General features: G+C 48.7%; 1 protein-coding gene across 3 annotated transcripts in view; it reads right to left on the bottom strand.

The window, feature by feature from the left end:
* Positions 1 to 12,131, bottom strand: part of SERGEF (secretion regulating guanine nucleotide exchange factor) — a 183,833-nt gene that overhangs the window by 130,928 nt on the left and 40,774 nt on the right. For all 3 annotated transcript variants that reach the window (XM_045825509.1, XM_045825508.1, XM_045825510.1), the window contains exon 9: positions 4,568 to 4,734. In XM_045825509.1, the coding sequence (XP_045681465.1) occupies positions 4,568 to 4,734 (167 nt within the window). The remainder of the gene's footprint in view (positions 1 to 4,567; positions 4,735 to 12,131) is intronic.

Below are 12,131 nucleotides of genomic sequence, written 5' to 3' on the forward strand. Positions count from 1 at the left end.
CTCAAGCCCTAGCTAGTCTCTCTGGCCCTCAGTTTCCTCAGTTATGAAACGAGGATAACCATTCCCATTCTGGCCTATTGCACAGCATTGCACAGGGATCAAACGAGATCACCTATGTGAAAGTTGTTTTCCTTCAGACAGGTAGTCCTAGCAGAAGAATGGATGGCAGTGAAGAGGCAGGCTAGACAGGCGGCCAGACTGCAACACCAGGCAGGACCCCAGGAACGGGCAGGATCCCGACTGCACCAGCAGTTAAAGCAGAGTCAGATCCACGGTGTTAGCTCACTCTCTCTCCTCTGCCTGGAATGTCATCCTACCTCTTCTAAACTCCTGCTCATTTTTAAGAGCCCAGTTTAAACAATACTTCTTTTTGTTAGTGTCCTCAGAATAAATCATTCCATCTTCACTGCTCCCTTGGCCTAACATACATCTAATAACACTTTCACTCTGTATAGTAAGGATTTACTTATGTACCTGGAAGCTCTTGTAGAGCAGAGACAGGTATTCTTTATCTTTGTATCTACCTCCCCACCCACCACCACCGTGTGGCCAGCTCAGGTGAGCAGGAAAGGTGCGTCAGCACACGCAGAGCCCGAAGGCAGCAGTGGGTGGGGAAGCCAGGAAGGTGGTGTCACCAAGGCCTGCCTGCCCCTGGCAGTAAGGGCAGAGCCACAGAAATGGGAGTCAAAACCAAACTGCAAGTCCTGGGAGGACCAGGTGGGAGCATCAGACTAAGTCTCAGTGACCTAAACTAGAACGGGAGGCCCTGGGGACAAGGAACAAGGGCAGAGAACAGAGCCAAGGCGAAATGGCAGAGCAAAAAGCTCAAGTGAGACTGAAGCCTGGAACTTCTAGACTGGTTAACATCCTCAAATGTTAACATTGGTTCACGTGCCAAAGATGAGCCATCAGCAAGGGGTTAAGTGATGTTGGCTACAACACAGAGGGACTCCAGTGGCAGGAGTCACTACAAATTTAAGGAGTGATCATTATATGAAGTAAGAGTCACAGATGAAATGGACTCTTAAGATCTGTAAGAAACATTAGGAATCACCTGGTCTAACGTCCCCAACCTACATATGGGGAAACTGAGGTGCAGGAGGAAAGGGGGCTTGCCCAAATTCACTGAGCCAGGGCAAAACCAGACCTAGAACCCAGATCTCCCGACTCCCAACTGAGCCCTTGTCCCTCAGAGGCTGTCTACCCTCAGTCAAGCAGGTCTCCCGATGGATCCACAAACACACCAGGTGCCTGGCTCTGCCTGCCTCAGACCCTTGGAGGAGCCCCGACGTGCCCAGCAGGTGAGCACAAACACTTCGGCCGGACTGTAAAATACAGGCTTCCATCTCTGGGTAGAATTTAGAGCCAATATTCCACAGGAAATGTGCAGGCAGCAGCCCCACTTAGGGCTTGGAAAGCGAAAAGCTGCTGTAGTGCATATTTGCTGTCCAGGAGCACGCAGACCTGTCCCTGCACACGCTGACGTGTGCGTGGGGGATTAGTCCCAACCACTGTGCTACCCCTGGAATTTTCCAGGAGCGGCTAGAGAGGCCCAGTACCCAAGGCAGAGCTGACAGTGCATGAAACATACAGTCGTCACCGCTGTGAGAACATGAAAGGAAGGTCCACTGGGTACAAAACCTCAAAGTCTTTCTCAGGCCGCAGATGAGACACAGCTCAAAAGAAAAATAATGAGACCCTCAGAGAATCAGAAACCCTGAATCTCAGACTTCCAGAACTTTCATCCAGGTAAAGATACACATATAAAAAGGACATATGCAATTTTACTTCATCTACACACAAAAAATTGTGAGCTTCTGGTACTTCAGGTCCAAGTCCCAGCCCCATTGTTTACCTATAGTGTGACCCTGGGTCAGTGACTTCCCATTCTGAGCCTTTGTCTCCTTATTCGTAAAGCTGTGAGTATAACCTGTGCCCAGGCTTACTAAGAAGATGAAATAATATGTAGAAAGCATTTAGCACACTGCCTGGCCCATAACAACCACCGGGTAACACTGTGTTTATCTGCTTTCTTGTATTCACAGGAAGAGATGCTTATATCACAGTCCAACTCCACCTACCTGTGCTTTCCCCTCCTGCCTGGCTGTCCCTCTGGACCCTTCTGGGCAGACATCCAAGCTGAGGCTCCAGCCCAGACAGCTCACTCCTCCCTCAGCTTATCCCTTAGACATTAAGAAGGCAATTGGTCAGCTAAGGGCCACTCTCAGGTCCTTGAAGATCAGGAATCATCACCTCAGTTCAAGGCTGTTCCTGACTCCCCAGGTCCACACTTCCCTAGCCAAGCTCCCGCCAGGGTAATACCTTGTTGTATCCAAGGGGAATGGGGCTTGGAACGGCACTTGGACTTGACAATTACTCCTAACAGCTTATAGATGCTCACACTGGTTTGGCTCCGGGCCTCAGGCAGACAGATAAGTCAGACCTAGACATCAACCACGGAGATCATTCCCAGGCCTGCTTACCAACAGAAACAGCCTGGAGTCTGAACCTGCGGTGAGACCAGCGAGTATACACAACAGCACCCCCAAGGATGGAGTGGAGATGGAGGGGAGCTCTGAAGGAAAGCTGCTACAGATCCCAAGCTGACTCCTCAGATTGCCCTGCTAAGAAGCTAAATGAGAGCCACATCACTGCCAGGCTCTTAGGCTATATGTCTGCACTGGCCATGTCCGTCACAGTGCTGCACACCGTGGCCACTGCAGGGCGCAGGGCGTTAAATGGCTTCAAAGGGGAAGAAGACAAAGGGCCCAACAATAACTGAGTGAGTTCCTGCCACGTGCCAAGAACTTTGCAGGTAATCCTCATTCATGACCTTCCGTGGTAGATGTTATCCTCACCTTGCTAGTAAAACCAGAGACCCAAAAAAACCCACCAAGTCTTCTGTGCCTCTGCTACGCTACCTGATCACAAAGTCTTAGCAAAGAGAGTCTAAAGCCTTATGTTCTCATCTCTGCACCTGAACTCACTAAGCAGACAAAACCGGCTTAGATACTGCGCACCCCCACCCACCACTGGTGGAGGCGACTTCTCTCAAACAGCGTCCAGAGAAACAGAGCGCAAGTCACAAAGGTGCTCGTGGCCTCTCTGCTCCTGCAGTCTCATCCCTAAGACTGCATCTTCAAGAAACAATTCAACAGGGCATTCACTGCAGAGTCCACCACAGTGCCAAAAACACAAAAATAAACAGGAAATGATCTCAATGTCCAACACTCAAAGAATGATTTAGAAAATCCCAGAACCTTCCAACCATGTAACAGCCATTTCAAATGATCTTAAAGACCAAGAAAAACAAAGCAGTTGTGATAAAATAATGAAGACAATACAAAATATTGCAAATAATTTTGTAAAGGATGTACATGTATATATATAAAAAAGAAATGTGATTGTGTGAGGTGGTAAGATTATGGATGGTTTTATTACTACTACTACTACTACTATTACTATTATTATCATTATTACCATGTCCAAACTGTCTTTGCAGTGTTGTTTAGTGCCCCTCAACTAAAGGAAAAGAGAGAAAGGACAGACAGACTCAGCGCAGCACTGAGAGGGGGCCCGGGAGGCCCAGGGCTGAGAGGTGAGGCAGAAATGGAGACCGTCCTACATACCCAGAAGGAGAAGGCCAGGCAGGCCCTGGGGGAAGGGAAGCCCTGTAGGTACGGGCAGGGTTGTAATTAGTCTGATGCTAATTACAGAAGTCTCACCAGCTTATTAATTTTTCTGACAGACTCTGAATGAAAACCGAATTCCTTTATCAAGTCAGCTTGGGTTCAGAGGCACATTTCCTCTGTGGCCATCCTCATTCTTCTCTCAAACCAAGGCTTTTTTCTTTTTCTTTTCTTTTTTTCTAAGAACAGCAGTAAAGTAAAATTTAGTAACAGAAGCACACACCCTGGAGAAATTAAGGCTCCTGCCTTAAATGTAGAAATTCAAGACAGTTCCGGGAACTACAGGGGCTTGAATAAGCAAATGAACTACAATGTTTTCTACACTGGGAAACAGAAACAGAAGCACAAAATACTCAGCGCAGCATAAAGGCCCCCTGATCAGGCCCCACCCCATCTTTCTGGCATCACCTTGCGTTCACCCCACAGACACCCATGCTCTGGGGGTCCCCTGAACACTTTCTTCACTCTCCTACCTCCGTGACTCTATCCAAGCTGCTGTGCCCACCCGAAAAGTCCTCGTCTACAGCTGCTTGCTCACATTGGACCCTTCCTCAAGGCAGAGCCCAAAGCCACGTCCTTCTCGAAGCCTAACCTACTCCCTGCACTCTGAACTCATTGCTCACCCCTGAAGTAGACCCAGAGCACCTGGAACCTCCCCAAAGGCCTACACACAACCTGCCCTGCCGTGCAATCATCTGGGGAACTGCCTTTTCTACCATGTTAAACCACAAGCAACTCAAGGCAAGGACCCTTTTCAGATTCCTACGTGGAACCTACCATAGTGACTGGAATATATGCACACAGTAGGTGCTCAGTAAACGCTTTGCGGAAAGACAAGGAAAAGCGGTGCATGGCATCTTTGGAGAGTCACTTCCTACCTCAGTCGCGCCTGTTAGGCAGTGCAGACACGAAGGCGTGCTCTTCTGCGGTCCTGAGCAGCAGAGCGGGGAGCCCTGCGTTTCTGGTTCCCGGCCCTCGGGAGACTCCGGCTTCCTCCCTAGTTGACCGTAGTCCGCTCGGCCCCAGGTGAACACCTTGCCAGTTTCTAAAGGCAAACATTATTTGAGTTAAGGCTGCATTCCACAGCTCTCGTGAATAGGCACTGAATTACGGGAGAAAGTGCGAACGTTTATCTTAGTACCAACTACTACGTACCAGGGGCCTTCCTGTCTGCCTATGAGGAAAGAGCGGGCAGCCCTGGCCTGGTGGCTGCTCAGTGGGCTGGAGAACCGTCTCGCACACTAAAAGGTTGTGGGTTTGACCCCCAGTCAGGGCACAGACCAAGGATGCAGGTTTGATCCTTGGCCGGAGTGTGTATGGGAGGCATCCAATCAATGTCTGTCTCTGTCTCTCTCCCCTTCCCCTCTTTCTAAAATCAGTAATAAAATATCCTCAGGTGAGGATTTTTTAAAAAATGTGCAAGTATCCACATTTTACATGTGTGGGAAACCGAGGTTCAGTGAGGTGAAATAACTCGCTCGAGACCAGGTAAGTGGTGAGCAGCAGAGCTCGGCCCCACAGAGACCAACTCCAAAGCCCCCGCTCCTGCTCTGGCACAGATATGGCCGGGACGCAGAGAGGGCCCACACACGCTCTCTCTCCCCACGCCTCATGGCACGTTGCCCCGATGTCTCTTCTCAGGCTTTCCTCTCTCTCTCCCTCACCTCCTCAGGCCCCCCAGAGGCCACCCTGAAGTCCCCCGGCTCCTGACTTGCCCTGTGTCACAACCTCTTAGGGCCTGACTCTGAGCTCCATTAATGGCCAATTTCCTGTGTTTTCCCCTCGGTGTCACATCAGAGGCCCTTTCGGAGTCTATGCTCTTACTCAAAGGAGCAATTCTAACAGTCCCCAGGCAAGCGTCTCTGTGTGCTGGGGAAGGGAGTGCGAGGAGGAAAAAAGACAAAATCATTTACAGCCAGAAAAGCATTCGGTTCCCCAGATGCACCACCTGGGAAGCCGGCCAGTGCTGAAGATGATTGAAGAAAATGAAGTTTGGAAAAAGAGAAATGGCCTTTCCTCTCCCAGATAAGAGAAATTTCACCAAATTCATTCAGTTGTACCAAGTGCCACACTTGTTATTTCAACAGAAATGCAAAATCCGATGAGGCATAGATTATTAACAGATTCTCTGCAATAAATATGCATAACCATGTGCGCTGTATAAAGTCTTTATACATGTTTATTTTAACAAAGAAAAACTTTGCTTAAGAGACAAAACACCAAGTAATGCATATTAAATTCTAGACAAATCTACTACATACTCTGTGTTTAGTATCAAAGCTTCATCTGGCCCCACATTCAACATATGGCTCGTAGTGTCGGCTGGAAAACAACCGCAGACGCACGGGGGAAATGTCAGCATCACAGGCACGCAGGGCTCTCTGCAGGGTGCGGTTCTCAGGATCGGTCTCCTCCCGGACACCAGCACAGATGCCAAGGCATTCACGGGGACCCCGCTTCTGAGCTTCTTCAAAAAGGGGGCAAAGTCTGGGCAACCCGTGGGGTAACGGGCCTGTTCCAAGAACTGCGAGTGGGTCCACTCGGTGGGTCCCCACTCCATGGCCAACGTGCATGGTTGCTCTACACGGTGGATGACCTTTCCTTACGTTCCTCATCTGAGAAACAACGGCTCAACCTCTGCAGTCCAGCTCACGCACCACCAGTCCCATGAAAGCTTTCCTGACCCCTCCGTTCTCCGCAGAAAGGGTGAGACCCCGCCTCCCACAAGCCGTCATGATCCTTGCACCATCGACTACTGCGTTCCCGTCCAACAACTGAGAAAACTGAAGTTCAGAGAAGCAAGCAGCCCAGAGTCACACGGCTGGGCCACCTCTCCGTCTGCGAGCCCATGATACCTCTCTACATTGCTTATTCATACTGGGCCACATCACTAGGTAACCACTCAACACTCTGCCTTCACTTCTGTAGGGTCAGACCCCCAAAATCCCATGTGCCCAGGACCCAGAAAGCATCCAAAAATGGCAAACTGTCTCTTTGCCTGAGCTGGCTGAGATTTACAACCAGACTGCCCTAGCAGGGAGCTTCCCAAGCAGCCAGACAAGGAGACTGTGATTTCTTCAGGGACCCTACCTTCCTCTGCTGGGAAAAACTGGCAAGTTGCTATCTGCAGTTTTGCAGAACTGTGTTATCACAAATCCCACAATAAATCCTTTCTTATCAAGTAAAACATCTTAGAATCTTCTCCGCTATTGATTATTGATATCTAAGATGGGCATGACTGCCAGAATATGGTGCCACCATTATTACATCTCCGATAGCAATTCAGTCATTCCACTTACATAGCACTTTTCACTTTCAAAGTGCTTTACAAAGATTAACTAATTAATCCTCATGCTCCCTGGGGAGACCACAGACATCCTGTTAGAGACAAGCCCAGAAACCAGGCCCGCCTGGTGTCCAGCCTTCAGTCTCCAGCCTGCCTGCTCGGTCAGAGAGCTGCACTTTCTGAAGCTATTTCCCCCCAAAGTACACTCCGCCCCCGAAAGCTCACTCACAGCAGATAGAGGAGATGCTTTTATATTTTCTTTTCAATGGACGCTTACTGACCACCTTCACGGGGCTAGCACATTCACAGGCACTCTCTCACGTAATCCTCCTAATAATTCTGTGATGTATGCATTAGTTAGCTTATGTTCCAGATGAGGTTAAATGACTTGAGAGGTGAAATGACTTACTTGGTCAAGTGGAAACCACCAGCAAGCGGAGGAACCAAGACTTAAACCTGCACCTCCTGACTGTGGGGCCGGCAGGCGCCCCAACGCTAGTGCAGCCACTGTCACACGCTGACAACACCTGGCTGATGGGACACGTCCTCACAGTGTTTGAGGAGGGGGGACCCAGATTAAATGGATATGTTCTGTGTACCATCCAGCTTCCCACACTTCCCAGGAGGACACGCAGAACTCGGGACTGTAAGTACTAAACTACAGGTATTAAACACAAGGATTCTAGGTCACCTGGGGTAAAAGAAAACAATAAATCCACACACAAAAGATGCCCAATCCTGTCCTGCAGATAAATGTCTGCCTCAGGCTGAAGCACACCATCAAATCTAGGGAGATTCAGATCACAAATGTCACACATGCATCTTTTCCTCAAAGAATTATATATTAGCGAGCCCTGGCTGGCATAGTTCAGTGGATTGAGTGTGGGCTGCGAACCAAAGCATTGCAGGTTCGATTCCCAGTCAGGGCATATGCCACGGCCCCCAGCAACCGCACATTGATGTTTCTCCCTCTCTTTCTCCCTCCCTTCCCTCTCTAAAAAATAAAAATAAATAAAATCTTTAAAAGAAATTATATATTACTATGATAAAATAGAAATACATTAATATCATTCAAGAAGTGTAGGTACGTGTCTCCAGATACATGATAAATGACAAATAGGTCAAAATGAAGCCAGCGAGCAAAACCTAATTTAAAGGCATGTCCACGTGAGAATTAACAGGACTACGGAGCCAAGAAATGCACACGGCCAACGATCCCAGCCCCAGGTGGAAAGCAGCGGGGGCTGAATGAGCAGCATCGACAGTGGGGGCCCGGGGAGCCTGAGGAAGCATTTCAAGCTAGAATGATCCTGGCAGGCTCGATGGGGCAAGTGGCATACGAGGTGAACGTCTGGATGAGAAAATGAGAGAAAACCCTCTAGGAACAGGAAGAGGGGGTGAGCCGTGATGGACATCCAAAGGCACGAGGTGGGGCAGGTGGAGAGACAGTGAGGGCCATGAGGAAGGGGGACTGGCCGGGGACTCGGGGCCGCCCGGCTGGGGCCAGACCCAGGGCAATGCCAGGCTCGGAGCCTGGATCTCAGCTTCCAGACCAGGACCCCCGAGCTCACCCGCCGGCACGGCCCTGTCAGTGACACATGTTTAACCACCACCACCATATGCACATTTGTTTGTTTGTTTGTTTGTTTATACACTTATTATTTATGTATATTTATTATACTTTAAATATAAATGTATATTGCATACATTTATAAGTTATACATGTATCCTTACTCAAAAAATATACAGTGTGAACATACTCAAAAAGTAGAAAATTTAAAAGAATGAGATTTTTTTTTGAAAAAACATGTAAAAGGAGTCCATTTTCTCTTCCCATACCATGGCAATTTGGTCTGGCACGCTAGACAGACAGACCAGGAGGAGACTGCAGATTTCTGAGCAGGAGTGGAGCCCAGTGAAAGGAATGTTCTGGAATTGTGCACCTGGCAAAGGATTGGAGGGCTCCAGTAATAATCGCATTCATAGCCAGCACTCTTGTAGCGCCTACTCTGCACCAGGCACTGTTCTAAACATTCTCTGCATAGTCTCCTGTTTATCCCTCCCAACAACCCCACCAGACAGGCACTCTTACCTGCCTCATTTTACCGACAAGGAACAAGGCACTCACCTTGTTCTCAGTGGCAGTGAGTGAAACGGGAAGGAAGAAGGGGACATTCCCTACAGCAACAGTCTAAGGTGTATCCGGACCAAAAGGAGACTGGAATCACAAGGGGAAGACGTCAGAACCTGCCAGGCGTGGCACCCAGTTAGGTGTGAGGGGAAGGGAGCAGCAGACACAGCGCACCCTGAGACTTCGGGGTTTCGCGCCCAGTGGGAAGGCGGTGGTGCCAGTAAAGGAAATAGACAAATGGCCAGAGAAGCTAGACCGGGGTTCCCAGCAATGAGAATCACGGAATGTTAGTTCAAACCAAACGACCAAATGCTTCTGGGACCTCCGCCAAACATCTTATCAAACAGTCAACACAAAGAAGTAAACAAGGAGAAAGACAGCTAGGTACAAAGCCCTGGGGAAGGGGGCGGGGGCGGTTCCCTGAGGTTGAGGATACTCAGGAAGGTGGGTGGGTGGTGAATGTTCCAGGGGGCAGCGTCCTGCCCTTCCTTCTCCCTGGGCAGGCTGCCTGGACTGGAGGTAAAGGCAGGTGAGGAGCCACTGCCACAGGCATAGCGAGAAACTGAGCGCTGGAGCGATAAGGGATTTCCGCCCTGTCCCAGGAAATACAGTCAATACTTCTGCAATGACCACATATGGTGCCAGGAGGGTCCTTGAATTATTGGGGGAACACTTTGTAAGTTACATAATTGTCTAACGACTGTGTGTACGCCTAAAACTAATATAGAATAATACTGAATGTCTATTGTAATTGAAAAATACAGAGTAATATAAAAAATAATCCACATTTTCTTAACAGAATTTGACCCAAAAAGGAACAGAACGCCGCCGACGATACCACGATGTTGTTGGCAAACAGAAGTGGGTGTCAGCAAAGGAACACCCACAGGTCAGGCAGAGAAAAGGCCACATAGCCTCTCTGTCCCTCCCAGGTAATGTTCTAGGACGCGATGAGGCCTTCTGGGGCCCATGCCATGGAGGACACAGCTCTCTGCCTATGAGTTCATCATAATCCCTCTGCTCACAAACAGCAGTTACTCTCAGGGTGATCCCTCCTGAGTCCTTACAGCAGTGAGTTTTTAACCAGCGTGCTGCAAGAATTGTTAAAACATGCGATGCCTAACTATTCAGTCAGGGCACTGGCCTCTTTTCCCTTAGGATGTTCAATAAAAAAATGACAACAGCCAACACAACAGCCGCCTGGTGTGAATGAATCAAAATCATACCCACGTTCTGGTTAAGATAGGCAAAAAGAAAGATGCTTTGGATGTGCCATGAGATGAAAAGGTTTGAAAATCGCTGCCTTCGAGACTAAGAACCTTGTTTCTGTAACTCATCCTTCCTTCTGCCACATGGACAGAGATGTTGGGAAAAGGCCCTTGGTGACAATAACCAAGGACTGGTCACACAGAACGAACTGCCGGAGCCACCCAGCTAACCTTCCGTGCAAGCAGGAGAAAGCCCGGAGCTCGGGCACTGGCAGCGGCAGTGCCAGCCCACTCTTCCCCGAGGCCTCTGTACTGCCTCCCTCAGTCCCAGGCTGTCTCACCACCCCTACCCCATTCACCTAGTCATCAGCTGTCACTCACTCTTCAGCTCTGCAGAGCCCTCACCCCCGAGCAGAGTCCCTGTGCAGCCACCTCAGAGAACCACGTTCCTCACCTCGGGGGCTCTGATGTCAGTTTATAAATCAGAAGGACTGTCTGACTAATGTGGGTCTCCCCCTCCACAGAGTCAGCTCTACGATATCAGGGACTCTCTGCTTTTGCTCAGCCCTATCTCCAAAAATAATGCCCAGCACAAAGTAGGTGCTCACTAAATATTTGTTGCCTAATGAACAAATGAATCTACTTGCTTCTTGCTCACTGCTGCTGAACTGTATCATTCGCTGGCTCCGTCTTGAGCACATTATCCCGAATCTGTAAAAGGGGAATTGTAACATTGACCTTGTGGGGTTGCTGCAAGGACACTGTTGCATAAAGTGTGTGACACATAATAATAAATGTTAGTCACTGTTACTGTAACTCTCCCCGACTGAACACCACAGCCTGGTTAACAAGGCTTTCTATAGTTCCACCCACAGTTTCTACCAGTTCATCCAATCTTCTCAGCCAGCTCCCATCCACCAGTGTCTCATGGTCAATGCTCTACTGATAATCCAAGAAAGGGAACGGCGCTGAAGGCTGGGCCGTGAAATTTTGGATTTATGTTAAGATTTACACATAGTCTCTGGCACATGAGAAGCCTCTGCAGTACTGCACGATGCAAATAAATTAAAGCTAGGGGAAAAGAAAAAAGGAGAAGAGGAGAGCCGTGGAGAAGTGAGACAAGGCAAGGTGCGCTGGCAAGGGAGGAAGCTTTAACCGAAGACTCCGAAGACCCGGAGCCTGATCCTGGCTTCCCTTCTGGGCTGCGTGACCTTGGGCAGGTCGCTTCTGCTCTAGGGGCCGAGATTTCCACGTCCATAAAAGTAAAGCGCTGGCATAGATGACCCCCGAGACAGCTTCCTGATCTAAACTGTGATAAATGGTGTCTAAAGATCTCCGGTGTCAAAATGAGCAGTGTAGAATACAATGTTTCTGCCACCCTTGGAAAATTGAGTCTGAGCAGTGTCCTAAAATAAAACATCGACTTTAAACTCAGAGACCACACACACAGAGTTCACAATTTAAGTAAAAATTGGGACGTGACTGCATATGTAAGTATTTTCAGTAAAATTTCCCTAGTCTCCAAAGTCGTATTATGAACAATATCACATAATAAAAGATTTGAAATTTTTTAAAAAAATAACACAGAAATAAAATTGCCAAACACGGACTCTCTGGCTGACGAAGGGGGGAAGCAGCGGCAGCCTGCAAAGAGAGTGAACAAAAAGGTAAGGGACACGGGAGAATTTATTTATTGAGAGGTGACACTAACACTCTACTTTAGGCACTGCTATTAAGTCATGTAATTTAATCAACCCTTAATGACTGGTGTGAGCCCCATTTAATAGGAAAAGAAAGAGATCACAGAGGTGAAATGA

The sequence above is a fragment of the Phyllostomus hastatus genome, unplaced genomic scaffold, assembly GCF_019186645.2.
Source record: "Phyllostomus hastatus isolate PE091 unplaced genomic scaffold, TTU_PhHast_1.1 phas_scaffold_585, whole genome shotgun sequence".
NCBI lineage: Eukaryota > Metazoa > Chordata > Mammalia > Chiroptera > Phyllostomidae > Phyllostomus > Phyllostomus hastatus.